The sequence below is a fragment of the Phocoena phocoena genome, chromosome 21 (genome assembly GCF_963924675.1).
Source record: "Phocoena phocoena chromosome 21, mPhoPho1.1, whole genome shotgun sequence".
In the NCBI taxonomy this organism is placed as follows: Eukaryota; Metazoa; Chordata; class Mammalia; order Artiodactyla; family Phocoenidae; genus Phocoena; species Phocoena phocoena.
The window spans coordinates 22,009,315-22,030,929 of NC_089239.1; the positions used below are offsets into that span (position 1 = coordinate 22,009,315).

General features: G+C 37.8%; 1 protein-coding gene across 2 annotated transcripts in view; it reads left to right on the top strand.

Moving 5' to 3' along the window:
- FAT1 (FAT atypical cadherin 1) overlaps positions 1-21,615 on the top strand; it is a 121,633-nt gene that overhangs the window by 59,384 nt on the left and 40,634 nt on the right. For both annotated transcript variants that reach the window (XM_065899766.1, XM_065899765.1), the window contains 4 exons: positions 15,674-15,735; positions 17,495-17,824; positions 18,184-18,394; positions 20,615-20,754. In XM_065899766.1, the coding sequence (XP_065755838.1) occupies positions 15,674-15,735; positions 17,495-17,824; positions 18,184-18,394; positions 20,615-20,754 (743 nt within the window). The remainder of the gene's footprint in view (positions 1-15,673; positions 15,736-17,494; positions 17,825-18,183; positions 18,395-20,614; positions 20,755-21,615) is intronic.

The following is a 21,615-nucleotide window of genomic DNA, read 5'->3' on the forward strand; positions in this document are numbered from 1 at the left end:
GGGTATGAGATGTGTGCCAGGTGCTAATCAGTGCCTCTGGAGGAACTGTGGAACTGATGATGACTCATGTGCTGGTGTAGTTAGGAGGATGAGGCCCCTTGGAAAAGTTAGTGTGCTGATTCTGAAAGTAGTAAAGTGGATGGGTGGACAAGAGGTAGGGGATGTTCTTCAAGTTGGGACAGTTTAAAGGAGTGGTGAGGCCAAGAGATCGAGTTAGATGAGTGTGTGAGAGAATGGCTATGCTTGGTGGAAAAGCATAAATACCAGAAGAAGGGTTAAAGGATAATATTTATGCTATTTTTATAAATAATGACCTAATTTGGAGAGTCTGCATACAGTCCCTTGGCATGTTTTGTATAAACTTAAATCAGTTGACCTCACTAAGTCCTTTTGGGGAGGAGGAAACATTCCTCCCGACTTTTCTCTCCTTTTGTCATAGTATGACGCGTAATTTAAAAAACAGAACAGAAAACCTTGCTAGGACTGGATTTGATAATCTGAATGGGGGATTCTCAATGACAAGTTTGGATGAACATTTTTAAATGTATTTTGTGTTCTAGTCAAAGTTTTTGTGCCTGGAACTGCCTTTCTGTCTGCATCTCAGATGGTTCCTCCTGTGTTGTTTCTAAGGGGTGGTGGGTGGCAGGGTGTTTCCTTTTACAGAGGGTACAAGCAAAAGAGACTTGATTCATTTTCCTTTCCTGACACACTTTTGTTGACACCAGAAATTCTTATAACATCGTTTGTTTGATTATGTTCAGTATCAGGGTAAATTTGCTTCTTTTAACAAAAATTGTGCGGTTGCTCGAGGTGGGAGAGAGACAAGAGCCTAGAGTGTTGGGCTGTCCGAGCCCTGACTGCCCAGCTCCTGCAGATACATATGTCGCAGCTTCCTTTGCAGAGTGTCAAGGACAGAGAAGAAGGAGGGCCCCAAACAATGGGGACCAGTGTGCACTCACAGGCTTCATTCTCCACGAGTAACCTCAGCAAAGTGGAGCAACCTCAGCAAAGTGTCTTTTTAGTCATTGTTATCAATTTGAACTTTTGAGGCCTGATATGTAACTTAAAACTGGCATATAATTTTCAAGTGTTCACTTGGGGCTTGTACGTGCTTTAGAAAAGACCACAGTTTTATTCCCTTACCTCTGTGTTGGTATTTTCCAGGTTTTAGACACAAAGCACGTATTGCTCTTTATTTTGAAAGTTTTATTGACGTGTAATTGACATATAATAAATTGCACATGGTTAAAGCCTGCAATTTAATGAGTTTTCACATAGCTATCCAACACTGAAACCATCGCCACAGTCAAGCAGTGAACCTACCTGTTGCTCCCCAAAGTTTCGCCATGCCTCTCTGTATCCCCTCCCCGCTACTGCTCTCTGCTCCCATCCCCTAGGCAACCACTCATCTGCTTTCAGTCACTGTGTATTAGTTTGTGCTCCCTAAAATTTTCTACAATTAGACTCACAGAGTGTATACTATTTTTTTTTTTTTTTTTTGGTAAAGATTCTTACACTCAGCATATTTACTTTGAGATTCATGCATGAAGTGAGTACCAGAGCCCATTGAAATAATTCATACCAGCCAGTTCTAAACCTGCCCGTGCTGCGTCACCTTGTCCTTTCTGTGGAAACCACAGGAAAGGCTCTGGTGCATGCTTTCTCCTTGCTCCTTCAGCCTCCTGACCGACCCCAGTGCAGGCTCGTGTGTCCCTGTGCGGTGTGCGTGGCACGCCCTCTCATCTCGGGTGTTGTGAATAAGAAACTATCTTTTCAGTGACAGTGGTCTCCTGATCTGGTGGCCTCACCATTCTTTAATCATAAAACCTACATTTTAAAACCTTTGGGGAAACTACTATTTGTCATTTCTTTTACTCATATCCAAAGAAGAATACATTATTTTTTCGTTTTACATGGGTAGTAGCATACTGTATACAGTGATAACCATCTTGGGTTTTTCCCTTAACAGTATTATTAGTATTAGAGGCTGTGCCTTAGAAAAATTACCACATTATTATAAGAATATAGGTACATATCCATGTACCTTTCACCACCCATTTCACCGATCCACTGATTTCATACTGTCTAGTAAATTTTTTTTTTATCTTCTCATTCATTGAGGTAGATCTTCCTGTGGGAACAAATACTCTGAGAAATTTTTATGGGTAAAAATAAATTCATCAGAAATGTGTATTAAGTAGAGGCATGCTTTTTGAATATATGAATATGTTTGTGGATGTGATTTCCGCATGTCTGCGTTGAGCATCTTCAAAGGGTTTAGCTTCTTTTGACAACTGTTGAATCTTTTTCCATCTACTTGAAATTTTAAATGGTTTAAAAACTTTATTGAGGCTGTTTCAGCTTACTGTTTTCTTAGCTTTTCCTTTATCAATTCTGTAGAGTTAAAATTTCATATATTTTGGAGGCTGATCTTTACTCTAAATCTCTTCTCATTATCGGATCTGGAGCATGTTGCACTGTTGGAATCTTGTAAGCCGCACTGGTTCTCTCTCTTTGGGCTGATTTCCAAAAGCTGTCTCATGCCTGTCACCTTTGAGAGTTGAGCTTGAAGGAGACAGCCAAAGAGGGAACCAGCAAACCCTGGCTTTCCCTCTTTTGCTACTCTTCTGTGCTATTTCTGGTCTTTCTTTTACCACTCTTCCACTCTTGACCTCACTTTTAGATCAGGTTGGAATAAAACTTTCTCTCAGAGCCAGAAGGGCAGTGACACATGTAGCTTATTATGCACATTGCACTTTATGTATTAAAGCAACCTCACATACTTAATCTTTACAAGAAACCCTGTGAGATGAGTAGAGGTTACAAATGCCAAGAGTCTGCTGTCTTCCCCATTTTTCAAGTAATTATATGACTTCAGAGAGAGGTGAAGGCCACCCGAGGTCAGAGCCAGAAGGACGCGGGTTTCATAACTGCTAATTCTGGGTGCAGGATCCCACATTCACTTGATTTGCTTTTGGGTTTGTGATGTAAATGTGGTTTGGGATCCGGTTTTTCTTACCTTCTCTGTTTTTTGTGTTAAGGAATTTCTGAATTATATGATGGTTGCTTTTTAGGCTAATCTCATTTCTAGTGATATTTTCAGACCAAAAAGCACGAAGCTTGTAAGTAACACTAAGTGTTTAAACTTAGTCTTATTAACTGTGTACTGCAAGGATCGTTAAACGTTTTCTGTGAAGGGCCAGGTATGAAATATTTTAGCCTTTGCAGGGCATACAGCCTCTGTCACAGCCACTCAGTTCTGTCACTGTAGAGCGAAAGCAGCCCTAGGCAACATGGAAATAAATGAGTATGGCTGTGTGCCAATAAAACTTTATTTATGGACATTGTAATTTGAATTTCATACACTTTTCATGTGTCACAATATATTCTTTTGTTTTTTTTTCTGCTCATTTAAGAATATAAAAGCTGTTCTTAGCTTGTAAGCCATACAAAATCAGGTTGGCAGTAGTTTTCTCACCCCTGATATAGTGATGTATTTACTAGTTGGGCTGGTTGAATTGTTGATTTATTTCTGAGGTGGTAGACTATTTAATATTCCTGAAGTAAAAATTAAATTTATTTCCCATTGCTCTAAGCAGTGAATACTTAAAAAAGATGAGAGCTGTGTTTTGCTTCTCCAGGTTATTAAAATTATTCTTTAAAGAATAGTAGTAGAACATTAGTTACCAAGGTTGAAATATGAGAAAAGATTTATTTTCATTCATTTGTTTACATGTAGGATTATTTTATGTTCAGCATAAGAAATGTTTTTTAATTGCAGATAGTGATATATATGTATATATATATAAAATATATACATACATACATACATATACATATATATGTAGTAATCCCTAAAGCATGGGAAAGTCATAAAATGCTGTAATAGCTAATAGGTATACTGGGTAACCATCCATCTTCTAGTCCACTATCACATTACAACTACTTTTTTCTCAATCAAAGTAAATGACATTTTATTGTGGCTGGAACGGAGGCTGAACAAAGTGCAATAGGAAATAGCTATAGCTGCAAACAACTTCCAAGGGTTTCCGGTAACATTTGATAGCTGCACAGGAAGGAAATGAAGGGCCAGTCGCTTTACAATGGCAGGAATTCATTAAAAAAAAAAAAAGTTTACTCATTTGTAGTCTTTTCCCAAATATATGCAAATATTAAGGAAGACTCTATAGATCTTTCTACCTGTTCCTCCTGCTTATTTTTTATTTTACCATGAAGTATGTTATCCTTAAAGTCTAAAAGAAGTCAAGTTTTATGCACTGCTTTTTCTGCACACGTTAAAATAGATGATATGCTTTTTCTCCGAAAATCTGTTAACCTTGAATCCTTAGGTTCAATTCTTTCAAGGGGTATTCTGTTTTTTTTAATGTTGCTGAATATCATTTGCTAAAATTATTTTAAGTACCAGTATTTTAAGATTTTGCATTTAAGTGCCTAAGTGAGATTAGCCTTTTTTGTCAACATGATGTTAACTTTATAAAATGGGTTGGGTTTCTTCCCCTCCCTATCTCTGCTATATCTGACATTTATAGGAATGTTGAAGGCAATTCCTGGTAAATTGCATTTGGCTTTTGATCTTATGTTTATCTTATGTTTCAGTGCCATCCATTTTCAATGAGAAACAGCTAGTTAAGATAGAATTAAAACCAGAAGAGAAGTCTGAAGATTTCAGGGTGCAGATTCTTTCTCAGCCACTGCCTTGTGTGACTTTAGACTGGTCATTTGATTCATTCTTTTAGGGTTTTCCATGGGACTCTGAAAGTTTGAACTAAATGAGTTCTGAGCGCCCTTCCAGCCTTGACAGTGTATGAATAGAATTCCATTTTTGGCTCCAAGCCTAATCCTGCCGGCACCAGGACTGCAGTGACAAACAATAGCTGTTCAAATGGCGGCAGCTGCCCAGAGAACTCCAGACAGGCTGTAGTTAAATGCAGTCTTGGAACACCACCTAAATAAAGACAGCGCAGTACTGCAGAGGATCGCTGAGCTCATGGTCTAAAGATCCAAGGGGATGGCCGTTGAGTGCTAACTATAGGAAAAGTTGGAAGTTCGCTCTTGGCCTACAAGGCAATCTGTATTTTTAGATGTGAGCCGGTGGGTAGCAGGGCCCACCTCCCTGCCTGCCTTTCCAGGTCTGCTCTGCCTTTTCACTGTGGCGCTCGTCTTGCCTGTTCTGTGGACATTCCGTCCTGGCTCAGGTCCTGGAGGGTCAGGATAGAACCAAGCATGATACAGAGTATGTGATTACTGCTTAATATGTATTCTCCAGTTCACCTGTTGGAAGAGGAGTCTTAGAAGTTTGAACAGGAAAACAGTGTCCTTGGTTTAGTTTCTGTCCCTCCTCCTCCTGTGGTATCCTCTATCTAGCCACTGTCCAGACCTCAGGACTTCAGCTGTGCTCTTTGTAAATTACGGTAAACAGGCTTGTTCTGAGAACATTTGCACTTTATTAAAGCTGGTTAGGTACAGATCTGTAGAATACAATGTCCCATGAAAAAGTATTTGTCATGTGCTACATGGAATTCTACAGTTAATGTCTCCTGCTTTCCTGTCTCACTGTCTTTTGCTTGCTTTAATACTTTATTTTAAAAATTAGAATAATTAACAGTTACTACTAATAATTACTAATATATTGCCTCCTTTATTTTCCATACATTTGATAAGTCTCTGTAGTTCTGTGATAGCTTCACCAACTCAAAGCAGGCTGTATTTCAATTTCAATAATGCATCATGGAAATTTTTAAAAAAATTACTCAGTAGTCTGAAGTTTAGAATACATATCCCATAAATTTCTAAAACTTTTTTTTTTGCGGTACGTGGGCTTCTCACTGTTGTGGCCTCTCCCGTTGCGGAGCACAGGCTCCGGACGCGCAGGCTCAGCGGCCATGGCTCACAGGCCCAGCCGCTCCGTGGCATGTGGGATCTTCCCAGACCGGGGCACGAACCCGTGTCCCCTGCATCGGCAGGCGGACTCTCAACTACTGTGCCACCAGGGAAGCCCTCTAAAACATTTTTAACTTCTGACATCTTATAGCTTCTATATTTATTTTATATAGTTTATGTTAATTTTTGATAGTAGGCATTTTGCTTTTTTTTGGTTTATTTTTTGTTTTAAGCTTGTATGTAAGAGGAATGAGAGGTCATCATGGCTAAAATAGAAAGGATTGTTTTGGCCAATGTAGGGTGAACACAGGTAAATTATTCTGACTAAAGAGAATATTTTATTGAGTAAATTATTTCTTGAAAACTATTTTTTAAATTATTGTTATTGTACCCTGAGGCCCATGTTGCTTGTTGAATAAACTCTTAAAAGAACAGAGAGAAATTGTTTAGGTTTGTTCAGAATAGAAGGGTCTTTTCTATCTTGGTCATTAGTTGAAACAACTTGTGACTAATTGTGACTTTGTATTTTATAGGCATTAAACTAGTATTTATACTTATTGTTCATCAGATTACTAAAAAATATTTTTTCTTACTTCATTCTATTATGGAAGAGGAAAGAGTATGAGAGATAATATATTTAAAAATACAACTGAGGTACAATTTGGGGCATATTTTATGTATTATATAAAAATAAGATTTAGTTCATTTGTGGTTCTCAGCCAGAGATGTTCAAGAGGTCCTCCCAGAGCTGAGACAGCCTGTTTCTCCTTCCTTTTGAGGAAAAGCATATAATGAACTTAGGTAATCTGGAGCATTTGGCACTTTCCTACCCCAAATTATCTTTGGGCAGACATTTTTTTAATCCTCTGCCTTTTAATTCATCTTGTATATAGAATGATACCCTATATAAAGTCATAAGACATTTCAAATGAAGACAGTAATAAAACATAGAAAATAAGATGAGTGGTTATCTTTAGATTATGCAATTATTTGCCGTTCTTACCTAATTCTTCTTTTTCTGGTATTTTTTCAGTACTTTTGTTTGCTATTCAAATAAAAAGGTGTATTAATTTTCTAAGGCTATTGTAACAAATTTCCACACATTGGGTGGCTTAAAAAAAAAGAAGAAATTTATTCTCTCACTGTTCTAGAGGCCATACGTTCAAAATCAAAGTGTTGGCAGGGCCACAATCCCTTTAGAGTCTCTAATGAAGAATCCTTCTGGTGCCTCCTGGCATTTCTTGGCTTGTGGCAGCATTGCTCCAGTCTCTGCCTCCACCTTCCCTACTTCTGGGTATTTCAAACCTCTCTCTGTGTTTTTCTCTTAAAAGGATACTTATTGATTTTAGGGCCCATCATAAATTTAGGGTGATCTCATCTTGAGATCTTGAGAGGCTGTTTTTCCAAATAAGGTCCTAGTCACAGGTTTCAGGTTGGACGTTATCTTTTGGAGAGAGGCCACCATTCAACATACTACAAAAGGCATTTCCAAAAAGAAGGGAAATATGCTGTTAAATGGAAACTGCCATTTAGATCATTTTCTTTTACGTTGGAAAGGCTACATTTCACTTACGTTCTAGGAGGATTTAATGATTTGGGTCAGTAGCAGATTTGTCAGGAAAATTCTGGGAGATGTTTTAGGTTTAATAAGTAACTTCAGAGCAGTTGGAATCTTCACGTGGACTCTCATGGCCATTTCTTTGAAGTAGCATTTCTGCAACATTAATTATGGTTCTTAAGTACTGTTTCTCTCTCCTAAATCCCTAGTCTTGTTAACGTTTTTCTGTATCTCAAGTGGTGTTTTTGAGAAATGGATAATATACTTTGTTCCAGAATATGGCCAGTGGTGATAATTACAGTGACTAAAAGCAATTCTGTGTTTATGAAATTATTAAAATATTTAGTAATTTAAATTAAATTAAAATTTAATTAATTGGGCATGGATTTTATTTTTTCTATTTTTGTAAGCTCTTGGCCCAAGGTGGTTGGCGTGGGATGGATTGCCACGTCACCTGGAAACCTCTGAAATTGTGTGAACTGGGTCCTCACGGATGGAGGTCCTGATGCAGTGGCTCTGATGTGGGGGTGGGAATGTGGGTTTAGCCATCATTCCTCGTGATTCTGGTGCTCACTTCTGGTTGTAAATGGCTGCAGCCACAGAGACTTCTGAACACTTTCTTTGGTAAGAATTCAACTCTAGTTCCAATTGTGCGGCTGACTCTGACCTTCAGGAATTAATTTAACATTCCTGGACCATATTTCCTTGTTTTTTTAAAAATATTTATGTATGTATGGCCGCGCTGGGTCATCGTTGCTGCATGCGGCTTTCTCTAGTTGTGGAGAGAGGGAACTACTCTTCGTTGCGGTGCGCGGGCTTCTCTTGTTGTGGAGCACGGGCTCTCGGCACGCGGGCTTCAGTAGTTGTGGCACGTGGACTCAGTAGTTGTGGCTCGTGGGCTCTAGAGTGCAGGCTCAGTAGTTGTGGTGCACGGGCTTAGTTGCTTCGTGGCATGTGGGATCTTCCCAGACCAATTGAACCCGTGTGCCCTGCACTGGCAGGTGGATTCTTAACCACTGTGCCACCAAGGAAACCCCCCTTGTTTTTTAAAGTTCAGGATTTGGGCTAGAAGATTTTAAAAGACCTTCTGGCTCTAGCAAACTTAGTTTTTACAGTGAGAGGACACTTTAGAATGTATGGTACATTTCATTAAAATTTAGTTTCAAAAACATTTTAGAAAAAATTATAAGAGATATGCCACTGTAATGTTTCTAAGAAGTTTTATTTTTTTACATACATGGCCGGATGCTTCAGAGTTTTTAGAAAATCATTTGAGACTTTCCAGCTTGAGATTCGTGTTCAACCAGTAAACGTTTCTGTATCCTTTCATGCTGACCTTTAAAATACTTTAATGTTTAAATTTCTTTAAATAATATACTTGTTAATTTAGAAGTGTATGACATAAAAAGTGAAGGTGCCCTCCTCTTTACCTTTCTTCTTTGGCCCATCTGTCCCCAGGAGTAACTACAGGTAATAATTTGGGGTTTAACCTTTTATGAAGGTGTGTACGCATATTACATATCATATATATGTGTATGTATAGTCTTTGGGGGGTTTATAGTACTTGTCTAAAAGTTGCTTGAGCAGTACGTTTCACAGTGTCCTCACTGGGATGTTACAGGTGTTTTATTGTAATGGTCTTTGGTGTTGCTGATTACTAAAGCACACTCAATGTCCTGGGGACAAGCCCTGCTAAAGTAAGGCTTGAACGTAGAAAGATGGAAATGGAATTTCCAGATCACGGTAGTAACAACTACTGAAGAAATTACGCTGTCCACACTGGAGACACCTAAGACTTTAAATACTCCCTTTACCACCAACTGTGCCACCATGAAAGTTCTTAAACTTAGTGAAGAACAGAATAGATTCAAGTGTTTCAGAAAAATCAGTGGGGAAAACAGTTGAAAATAATACACCCGAAGTGCATACTTACAGTCAAGGCTTAGTCAGAATAGGGCTGTGATTAATAAAACATTGTGAAAAAGATACAGAGGTACAGGGGCTGTTTCCTTAAGGAAATTGTATGCTTTTGAGGACAAGGGCCTTGTCTTGGCTTTTATATGTGTGTCTCAGAAGGACATATTTGGGGAAGACATTCTATAAAATAAGTTGAATAGCATAGTACAGACTGAACAAGTGGGTGATTTTGAGCTAGCGAACTTTATGACATCATTATTGCTTATAAACATACATTTCATTAATTTTTGGTTTTAGCAAGAGTTCACCAAAAGCAAAAATGTACATTGGTAAAATCATGATTCTTGAAAAGTCATTGTTAAACACAGAGACTCTTGATTTTTAGGTGTTCACATGCATCTGTAAACTGATAAAAGCAAACCAGGCTTCCTCATCACCAGCTGAGTCCAGTGAGGAGACTAGTGAGAGAGAGGGGGCAGGAGGAAGGGGGCTTTGTTGGAGCAGTATCAGTGTGTCAAAATCTTGGAAATTTTTGCTTTTTTCATTGTTAGATGCTTACAAAATTTGGATTTTGGTAACAAATACATTTGCTATTGAAATACTGCTTCAAATTTTAACCACAGGAAAAGATTCTGACTATTGTAGATGTTAAAGTTTGGGGTTTTGACATATATAATTTGAAATTGGAGACTCTCCAAAGGAGTAGAGATGATTTGTGACAATTTGAATTATTTAATTTAAAAATTCAGCCTTTCGGACACACTAGCCACATTTCCAGTGCTCGGTGGCCACGTATGCTGGGGGCTACCATATCAGACAGTGCCAGTTGTAGAACTTGTCCATCATTGCAGAAAGTTCTGTGGGATGGTGCTTCTCTGGCACATATGATGCTATAGTTCATGCATTACTATAAAATAAGCAAAAGGATAAGAAGGCCAAAGTTGTTGCAGGGGTTAGACAAAAATAATCAGAGTAATGGGAAGTGTTAATTAGGTGAGCAAACTTTTGTTTCTTCCTTGATCTTTCCCCTTCCTCTGCTTATTTTCAAGTAGAATAGTTGGAAAATGATTCAAAGTAAATTTTCTGCCAAGCAAGGTGAACACATGACCACGCAACTTTTTTTTTTTTTAGAGCCAGGACCTTTTCTTTCACAGTTTTGGTTCCTCAAAAACCGCAGATTGCAAGTTATTTTCTCTCTCAGTGCAGTTGGACCTTAGTCCTACTCAGAAATCCTTTTTTTTTTTTTTTCTTCTCCAGCTGCCATCTAGTTTCATTCATAGTGCTGACGTTTCAAGCCCTTTCTTCCAGAACCAAAGCCTTCCATCCCTCCTTGGCTTCTCTCATTCTTCGTGTGGCTTTCAGACTCCGGTGCTCTGTGTTTACTGAACTCCCGTCTCACCCCTTTGCTTGATGACGTTGAGTAAGCAACTTAATCTCTGAGCCTGTAAAAATATTAATTCATTTATTATGGTACAGATATTGCCATATATATATACATATGGATTGAATGAGATAATACATTTAAATCTCATAGCACAATACCTGAGCATTTAGTAAGCCAAATAACAATTAGAGATGAGCTCATTTGATGCATTAGTTGACTTTTGCTTTAGAGCAAACCATCCTAATACTCAACGGCTTAAAGCAACCACCATAATTTAGTTGAAGATTCTGCTGGGCAGTTCTGATTTGGCCAGGCTTGGCTGCTCTTTCATGTAGTGCTGGTCTCACTTGGCTGGCTGGCTTGAGGTTGGCTGGTCCCGGGTGGCCCCACTCACATATTGGCTGGTGGGTTGGTTGTCTCTTGGAACAACAGAGATGACCAGACATCATCCAAGCAAGTTCAAACTTCCTTGGAATCCAGAGCCCTCAGCAAGGACCTGTGCTCTTTTCTATATGTGCCCTACATTCTCATCTACCTCACTGTTTCTTGAATGTAGTCTTTGCCTTCTGGACCTTGTTTCTTGAAAACAAGAGTCTGTCTTAATCATCTCTGCATTCTGAGTGGACAGCACAAAATAGTTGAATGAATGCATAAATACAGTTTTGCCGACATGGACTATTTCGTTATCTTCACCTACTAATCCCGTAAGTTCACCTTTACGTGCCGCCTACCTCGTGAAGTCCATTTGATCTCTTGAACTCTGGGAAGTTTGGAGGTGGTTTTTGGTATTGATTTATAAGAAATGTCAAATATTAAAATCTTACATTAAAGCATTATAGTTAATATAACATCCTGTCTTAAATGGAGTCTTCTCTAAGTGCTATAGTGGCATTGAAAAGCTGTAAATAGTTTAATGATGTTCATAAAGACAGGAAAGTTTGGTTTCTTAGTTCTACATACATTTATGGGGCAAACTTGTAATTGTGAATTGGTGAGAAGAAGCCGTATTTGCTCACTCAGTCCACTTACATTTATAATGGTATTGGTCTACAGAAAGGATTGTTTTTTTAGGGCAAGGAAGTTTTTTGTCTTCATTTCTGTTTTTAATTTAGCAGAGCTCAGGAGAAAAGAAAGATAAAGTTGTTACAAGAGGCAGCACTTGCATATGCTTCTTTCTGCCTTCGCCCACTCTATTTTACTCTCTAACTTGCTTTTTTGGACCTATTAAATGACTAATGATGAACATTGCCAGCTTTCTTTTTTCTTAAACTTCATGTAAGTCACAGTTGAGAGTTTCTGGAGAGTTGAAATACCATGATGCAGTAAATTATGCAGTGTGGCGTGATGGGGAGTGGGGAAGAATTCCCCAGTCCTCTCATCTGGGCCTCAGGAAAACTAAATTCGAATCCTGGCTCCGACAGTGACTTACTGGTGAATTGGAACAAGTTAATTTATCTTTGGCTCAGGTAGCTGAGTTTGGTAATCTTAAAGGTTTCTCTCCATTTCTGAAATACTGTGCTGTTTCAGTTAAGTATAGCTCCTTCTGGAACTTAGTAATGAACATTACAGGTGAGCACCAGTGTTTACAATGAAAGAAGTGGATACACTAATTAGATATTCAATACCTACAGGGTCAATAACATGTATATAGAAAAGGTACCCTTTGGATTCATTTTTGAAAATAGGTGTTTGTGAGGCAGGCACAGTGGAAGGATTAGCAGGATGGAGATGTGCAGAAATTACAGAGGTGAAAGTGGCTGTGAAATGCATCATGAATTCTAGAGCTAAGTTGGTGTGGCTGGAGCGTGCGGTACTTTGGTAGCATTTCCACTGTGTTCCCCTCCCGGTGCAGTTGACTGTACCTGCAGAGCGCATCCACGGTTTTCCTAGTATGTGCCTGCTTCATTAGGACATTTTGTTTTCTCTTTGGGGTTCATTTTGTATGGAAATTCCACAGGAAGCACTTGTTTTCCCCTTCTCTTAGGGGCTGTACCACCTCACGCCATCCCCATAGGACATACATGCACTGCCCCTCCCTAGTGTTGGTGTTCAGGACCAGAAAACTGTGACACTTGTGACAGGATTCCTTTTGGTACAAGTGTGCGAATCTAGGAAGAAAGGTCTTTTTTTTTTTTTCCGTCTGAAATATCTTTCATGTTCATGAGATCTTACCTGTAACTTAAATTGCAGTAGCCACATGAGGCTCGTGGCTGCTGTACTGGTTAGTTCACATCTGGATCTTTATCTTCCCTCGTGGTTACAGTCACTCATTACATACACCCTGTTAGCCTGCGGAATGGTCTCCTCCTCGTAAAAGAAATTCCTTTCCTGGTCTGCTTCCTGCCTCCCTGGCTCTCACTTGATCTTCTCTTCCAAGCTTCTCTGAAGTACTTGGAGGAGAGACTTCCTCCTTAAATTTCTCTGCCTGTGGCCTCTGGGACACCTGCTTCCCTTCCAGCCTTTGCTCCTTAGGCTTCCTCATGGCTTTCTAAACACTCATGGCCCCTACTTTAATAAGATTGGCCCACCCTTTATTTTTTGGTAGGCCCACCATTCACCATTCTTCATACTCTCTTCTGTACTTAGGATATAACTAAGTCTGTCTCTGCCTCCGTTGACTTCCCTGCACTTCACATCTGTGCCTCTAAATGTCTGTTGGACGTCACCATCACCTGGACCATCTGTCACAGTGCTTGACACATCTTACCTGTAAATATATGTTAAATGGTTTTCTGTTAGCTCCTATATAAGCTATAAACTTGTATCATTTCCAAGTTCAGTGTAGTTTACGTGCCTCTCTTCCTCCAATGCATATTTAAAAATTCTGTTCTTTTACGGTTTTAAGAAATTCATGTGTTCACACATTTAAGTGTTTCTTTAGGATAACAGAGATATAACAATATAACCAAGATATACAGGGAAGGCAGAGTCTCATGGACTTTGAAGGATACAAAAAAAGACTTTTAAAGGAGTGCCGTGGGTGATGTTATGATAAAGTAAATGAAAGAGCTTGGGAGGCCCAGCAGCAGAACCCCAGGCTAGGCCTGTCATGGGAGCCCTCAGAAGTGATGTTTAAGCTGAGAGGTGGAGGAGTGTGTAGGAGTAGCTGGGCACAAAAAAAAAATGGATAAAAAGGAACATTAAGATTCATTGCATTTGAATGGAATTAATATTCCATTTGAGTTAAGAGAGAATTAATTTTAAGTATAGAGAGCATGCAGATAACTCCAAACCTAGGAGATGGTCAGGTTTGCTTTTTGTCTTTATATTGAATTGATAATACAGATGTAAGTCCATCCTTTTTAGCAGTCTGGTGTGCTATAAGGAAACGGTAAAGTAAGGAAATTGTATTTGCTAACGGGTATTTATTTATTTGCTACAGATACTTATTTGCTAACAGATATCCCTGCAATGAATGATTATGTCTACAGAGCAGAACCCTATCTTGCTGTGAACATGCCAAGCTGTGGCCTTTTGTGCTGTTACCATTAACAGCAAGTTTTTGATGGGTACATGAGGACAATTAGATGGGACTAATCACAGCAATTTCCTGTCATTCTTGAATTGCTTAAAACGACAATCAGAAAGGGTGGTAAACTTTGACAGGAAAAAAAAAAAGGGATTAACTTTAAAAGGTTTTCGACTAATGAAAATCAAGCTTGTGCCACAGTAAGCCACATTTTCACACCATTAAGCATTGTGAAGCATTTTCCTTGAACCTCTTTTAATCTGTAAGTACGGTTTTGGAAAAACCCCAGATTCTAGCTTACAATATAGTCTTCTGTTGTCCTTATTACAAAGAGAGTGTTGCTTCATTGAATGGTGGGGAAGATAATGTTGATGTAGATTCTTAGTGACTATTTAAGAAAAGAAAAACTTTGAATTAAATGAAAACATAAATCTTTCATGTCCAAATTTAGGGAAACATTTTGAATAGCCTTTAATTAGTAGTTTTGTGAAATTAGTTAGGCTAATAGAAAATCAATTAGAATGATAAAGTCTGTTCTTAAATATGAGTTATTTGAGGTATTTCTCTGTGGAAAACCACAGAAAGCTGGGCAGGAGAAGGATTAGTCCTAGCGGTGATTTGTCACGTAAAGGCCTCAGAATCACTCAGTTTGCACCTGTCCGTTATCAACACAGGTTGCAGAGGTTATTTTAGTGGTTGGGGGAATTTTGTTTTTAATTTCTGTGAAGTACAAGAATATATTTCATCAATTTTAATGGCCTTCTAGGTTCCAACATATGTTGGCAGTTTAGCAGTTGTTGAAGCTCTAGAGAGAGATTTAAACTATAGCTATTCTAGTTTGATAGAAAAATCAAAGAAATAAAGAATATGGGGTTTCTTTGAGGATCATTTCTTCCTTTTTGGGGAAATTAAATGATTGTTATTTGAGCAGTATTACCTGGAAAATCACAATACTTCTTATAACAGTTCTTTATTTTTGAGGGTAGACGACCCAAAGACAATAAATCATAGTCAACATTATATTTTCCAGTGGTCCTTAGTTACAGAAGTTTTTTCTGAAAATTCTTAATCATCCCTGCAGCAGTCACAGCAGATATGGATGAGGTTGAAATCTTGGATAACTTCATCCCACTTTTAAAAAATCTTTTCTGACAAAATGTATGTTGCAACTACTAAACAAATTCTTTAAATGTAACTGATTTGAGTTTTTCTGCTTTCTTAATACTTCTGTCATTCATCTAATATTTTTAAGGATCATTAAAATGAGAAAGTATAAACTATGTTGTTTGTAAATAAAATAACCCTACCTGGATTAATAATTTTTTCCTCTTCAGAATAAGTTAGGCATTTGCTCAAACTTCTACACTCAGTGTGTGGTTTCAGTTACAGTAGTTTGTAACTACCTTTATTTTGTGAGGATTCATGAACTGCTATCATTTTATAGGTCTCATCACGACTACATCCAGGAAACTAGACCGTGAGCAGCAAGGTGAACACATATTAGAAGTAAGCATTTCTTTACTTTTAATAATTTTAGAAATCTCGTAATCATAAATATGGGAAAGAGCAGTCTTACTCATATTATCTAGTAATTCAGAGCTGCTGCTATTTCGTTATATCACCTTATGGTCATTAATAAAAAGGAAAATAAAGAAAATGTTGTGACTATAGTTCAGGTCTGCTTTACACCCCTGTCAACCCCGAGAAGATAGACAGATGCCAAAATATCCAAGGCAGCAGGTTACGAACAGTGGCGCCCTGCTGCGGCCCCCTCACCCTGATTAGAACCGCACTACACACCTGCTAATTGTCCGCCTCACTCCGGAGCCCTCTCTTCTCAATGAATATCAGAGTCTGGGTGGGAGCAGGTATAAGGTACTTAGGACTTGGAAGATGATATTAAGATATTGATAGGATATAAGATTAGTTTACATATCGTGTATGTTTCTCTGTAGTCCTTTTGTGGTAATTTATTTGAGGGCCAGTGTTGGCATTGATTTGACTGTCTTAAAGAAGAGAGTATTTTTAGTAACATGTTAAAAGCTGTGTCGCCCGGCTGCTAGGTATGGAACCCAAACGGAGGAAACGAATTGACGAATGCTACAAAGCATAGTACTTGGTTGTATTTCTCTTCAATTTGTCTTTTTTCCTAAAGATCACATGAAAACTGATCAAAAGGAAATGTTTTGCGAGGTTAAAATTAAAATAGTAATTATAATTTTGTTTCATTTTGAGAGTTTGGGAAGGCAAATCATGTGCTTTAATTAAAGCAGCTACTTTACTTAAGTACTCTTGACAAGTACCATGAGATACATTCATTCCCACTTTTATAAACAACAGAATTTGCACCTGCCAAGCTTCAGAAAGAACATAGTTCCACAGAAAACTTAAGTCTACTTTAATGTTTTTAGCATTTCATTAATTCACTTGGGATGACGTGGTGAGGGGAGTAACTACGGCCATCCCTTTTAATGTGCACACTGAACTGAAAATGAACATTGGATCTGAGGGTGAAATGGTTTCTCATGCACTCAGAAGCATTCACCAGCGTAACCCTCAAGAATCTCAGATCTTCATTCCTAAAATGAATACATGAATAATCTACTTAGAATAAAAGTTACTTTACATTTCTTTTACTGAAAATCTCATTTAATAAGTTGGTCTTAAATTTAAATGTTTATGTTCACCCTACCAAACATGGAAATCTTCTGTACAAGAAAAGAGAGAGCCAGGCAAAATAAAATGATGATTGCTAGTATTAAAAGGCCTGCTACTTAGCATGTATTTTAATCGGATGATTTAACTTATTTTATTGATGAAGCTTAAAAATGACAGTTTTTAAATGCAGTATGTGAAGATTTTATTTTTAAGCATGTACAAGAGAACTCTAAATATTTAAAAGCAAAATCTTCATGTATCTCTTCCTTCGCTTAAAAATACTGAGTTTTTGAGAGCTTAACGTTTACAGTTAGGGCATGTGAGGAAGAGGGGTGACGGGTAAGGAGAGAGCGAGGGCTCAGAGCCGGTGCTTTCCTAGCCCCTGGCCTCCCCCCGGCCTGCCCCCAGTCCCTTTGTGAAAATGGAGAGGTTGCCCTGCCCCCTCACAGGGCTGTGGTCGGAGTGAGGAATCGGTACGTGTCCATAGTGCTGTGTGAATTGCAGAGGTTTATAGAAAAGGTGATTGTCATTAGGAAGAAGACATTCACTTTTTATACAGTATATTTTAAAAACATTTCTTGATGTTATTTTTTTTATAAAAAAACAGGTTACAGTGACAGACAATGGTAGTCCCCCCAAGTCAACCATTGCAAGAGTAATTGTGAAGATCCTTGACGAAAATGACAACAAGCCTCAGTTCCTGCAGAAGTTCTACAAAATCAGACTCCCAGAGCGGGAAAAACCAGAACGAGAAAGAAACACCAAACGCGAGCCTTTATATCGTGTTATAGCTACAGACAAAGATGAAGGTCCCAATGCAGAAATCTCCTATAGCATTGAAGAGGGAAATGAACATGGCAAATTTTTTATTGAGCCAAAAACTGGAGTGGTTTTGTCCAAGAAGTTTTCTGGAGCTGGAGAATATGATATTCTTTCAGTGAGTAAGATCTAGTCTTTGAATTTCTTCCATAATTTGACCGTTAATCTAGTCTTATGTCTCTCATAACTTTCTCTCTATTCAGTAAAATGGCCTCAGTGCTGTACCTAACAATGGGAAGTATGGGTTTGCTTTTCCCTTTTTTAGTTGTCATTCTCGTTATCTATGTTGAGTATGGCATAAAAAGGTTGCCCTTTTTATCAGGCATTAAATGGAATATGGAATTAACATGGAATATATACCGCACAGATATTAAATGTTTGAAATTGGTTCAGTTTCAGACCAAAGCAATCAATGCTTCAGTTATGGGATGCAACTTTTCATTTGCTGTTTTTATCCCCTCTGCCCATATTTTATAGATTAAGGCAGTTGATAATGGTCGCCCCCAAAAGTCATCAACCACTCGACTCCATATTGAATGGATCTCCAAACCCAAACCGTCCCCGGAGCCAATTTCATTTGAAGAATCATTTTTTACTTTTACTGTGATGGAAAGCGATCCAGTTGCTCACATGATTGGAGTAATAGCTGTTGAGCCTCCAGGCATACCTCTTTGGTTTGACATCATTGGTAAGCTTCATGACGGTTTTCATCATCCTTGTATAGATCACACTGAGGGGAACCCGCCTCTGGTTTTCTGATTTTGGGGCACATCTCAGAATTTAAAATTGGGAGTAAGACCTATAAGTGGAGAATTTGTTTTAAACTGCAGTATTTTGCTTGCAAAATTTTTCACTATATCCAACATATATTAAACTTGTTTAAAATAGGTGCTCTGTATGTACCTTATTAATACAAAAATAAAGTTTTTAAAAGTGTACCAAAGAGATACAGAGAAATCTGAACGTTTGGTCTAAAAACACAGCTTCTTAATTTTTCCTCTTGATACATAACATATAGCACGTAACTATTTTTAGTGATTATGATTTGAATGTTTAAAATAACTATGCCTATGTGGTTGTCGCATGTCAGTATTTTATAGGGAATATGATTGAAATTTTTAATTTATAAGTTATAAAGGATAGTGTCCACTGTGGCTTTTTAAGTTTGATTTACCTCATTTTCAGTAGAAAGCAGGCTTCACTAGATTAAATCACCCTGTGATAAAAATTATATGCCTAAGCCAATTCTTTTCTTTCTGTCATTGAATTTAGCTAGATATTGAATATAATACAACATACTTAAAACAATTTCACATTAGACTTTGGCGTCTTAGTTTTTTAATTCTTATTTCTTCACAGTATTTTAATTACAAGTATATTTAAAATCAAAAGTACGTGTTCAGGTTATCTTTGGTTGGAACCCAATATCCCTTTTCCCTCTTCACCCCGGAGCCCTCCTGCCCCAGTTGCTGTCTCAGCGTGTTGAAGCCGCAGGGACCACAGGGCACAGGGGTTTGGGCTCTACCCCTTGAACTTTGTAGACAGCGGGGCTGTTTTCCCTACTTTGGTCTTTGTATGAAATTGTTTATGTTATAAACACCTACGAAACCATTACAGTTTAGTTTTAAATAAACAAAAAAGATTCTTTTCATAGTTAACTGCAGTCAGAATAGTTTGCTTGCTGTCCGGTAACTCCTATCGCATTTCCAGATGGGCAGACTGTGCAGCATCTAACCTCACGTGTAAACTGACTGCCTTTGGAACCACTTTGATTGATTGCTCTCCTTGTTCTGTGCTTGCCTTCCATGCTTGCTTCTTTTTGGCTGTGCCAGGAGACACATTTGCTAGAGAAGTGTTTTACATCTTTCAGATGACTTGTGACCTGAACTGTACAGCAGAAGGTATCTGCTGAGATCACATAATTTGCCTCAGATTATGAGATCTAAAGAAAAGCATCCATTTTTCAAACTTTTTTCTTTCCAGTGCCCATCTTTCATTGCTTTTTCTTTTCATAGTGGGCCCATGGTCGCCTGTTCCAATTGCAAACATTCTGACTTTCCATACATCCCTAGATCCTTATTTTTAGATTTAACTGAAGACTGTTTTGTGTGTGTGCTGTTTTGCTTTTTGGTTGGATTTAGTAATAGAACTTCGTCATGACGTTTAGACTTTATTTTCATTCCATTCCATTTCATTGATATAAGTATCTCAAGTTCAGTGGCTTTGAAGAGAGTTTATCTGGAATATGATGGAGAATGCATTTGGATAATGTTAGTAGCACAGAAACCTTTTTTCATTAAGCTTTGTGTACGACAGCAATGGGAAAAATTTTCAAATAGTGAAAATTCTCAACTGGTAAGAGTCCGGAGTAACCAATGATAACTCCCACAATTTTTTTTTCCAGAGTTAACATTTGTTTTTAATAGTTATTTCATTAGAGCAATATGCTCAAATCGTCACAAAATATTTTTTTTAGTAAATTTTTAAATGGCCAACTTTTTGGTTACTAAATGATATGAAATGTAGCTACTGAGATATAAGTTAAAGAGGTATTCAGAACCCTTGAAAAAACAAACTGAAAATAATTCATTGGTAGTATTAGAAACATTTTTGTTGTTTTCAGAGTTGCTTTCTTGCTTCCTCTCATTTAGTAGCTTCCTTGGCAGTTATGGCTCAGCTTTTTTTTTTTCCTAGTAAGCCAGCATTGTCTTTCCAGTTGGTCCTTCTTTTCTGGTCTTTCAAAATGAAAGCTCTTTGGAATCACTTTGACCAATATATCAGAAATTTTTCTTTCTTTCTTCCTTTTTTTTTTAAAACTGCCATTAAAAATTAGAAAGCCACAAAATAAATGACAAATTTTCATCCCGTGACCCTTTTTTACTTTAATGTTTGTCCTAACTTAAACTAGGTGGCAACTATGATAGTCACTTTGATGTGGACAAGGGCACTGGAACCATCATTATTGCCAAACCTCTTGATGCAGAACAAAAATCAAACTACAATCTCACAGTCGAGGCTACAGATGGAACCACCACTATACTGACTCAGGTAGGCAAATTGCTGATGATACAGTGTTCTGATCTAAGTGTCCACAGGCAATATGAACAATTGATTCTGCCCTCTGAGGTTCTCAAATCAGACATTACTATTTTGATATAGTTTATGCACATGTACACAGCAAGGATTTTTATTTAGGGAATGAAATATCACTGCAAATCCTGTTTTAGGTTTTGAATGTAATTAACCAGTTTTGAAAACTTTGAAAGAAGACTTAAAAAAAAAAAAACACGATATGCCATCAGAATCTTTTATTTTTACGCTCATTTTGAATTGTACTAGTATAAAGTATATCACTGTCAAGGATGACTTGTCCAAGTCATTTGCATTAAAACTGGTTAAAGTGATTAATTATCTTTTAAAACACTTTTTTGGGTTTTTTCCCCCCTTGACTACCTTAGGCTGTGTAAAATAACTGATAAAACTGTTCTATTCCTTTAAATATCTTTGTTCCTATCTGATGATTAAGACATGGTCCGATTACTGGCATTTCAAATTGAAATGTCAGAACCCTATAAATTACGTTTAAGTTCTGTTCTTTCTTATCAGTTTCTCTGATTCACAGTGGGGGCTGTTTGAGAACTTCTTAAATACTTGCTGTGTGCCAGGTATTGTTCTAGAAGCTGAGTAGTAGGAAACAAAATCCTGCCCTCTTGGAGTTTACATTACAATGATAAAGCCAAAGCCTCGTGTTTAATGTGCTGTGTGTGAAAAGTAAAAGGAAGAAATTAAATGTTAGAGGATAAAATGCTTCTGAATCCCAATTTCCTATCTTTAGATTATACTATTTTAAATCTTAAGACAGATCATTTGCTAAATCATTTAGTTGCATTGAAGAATAAAAATTAGTCT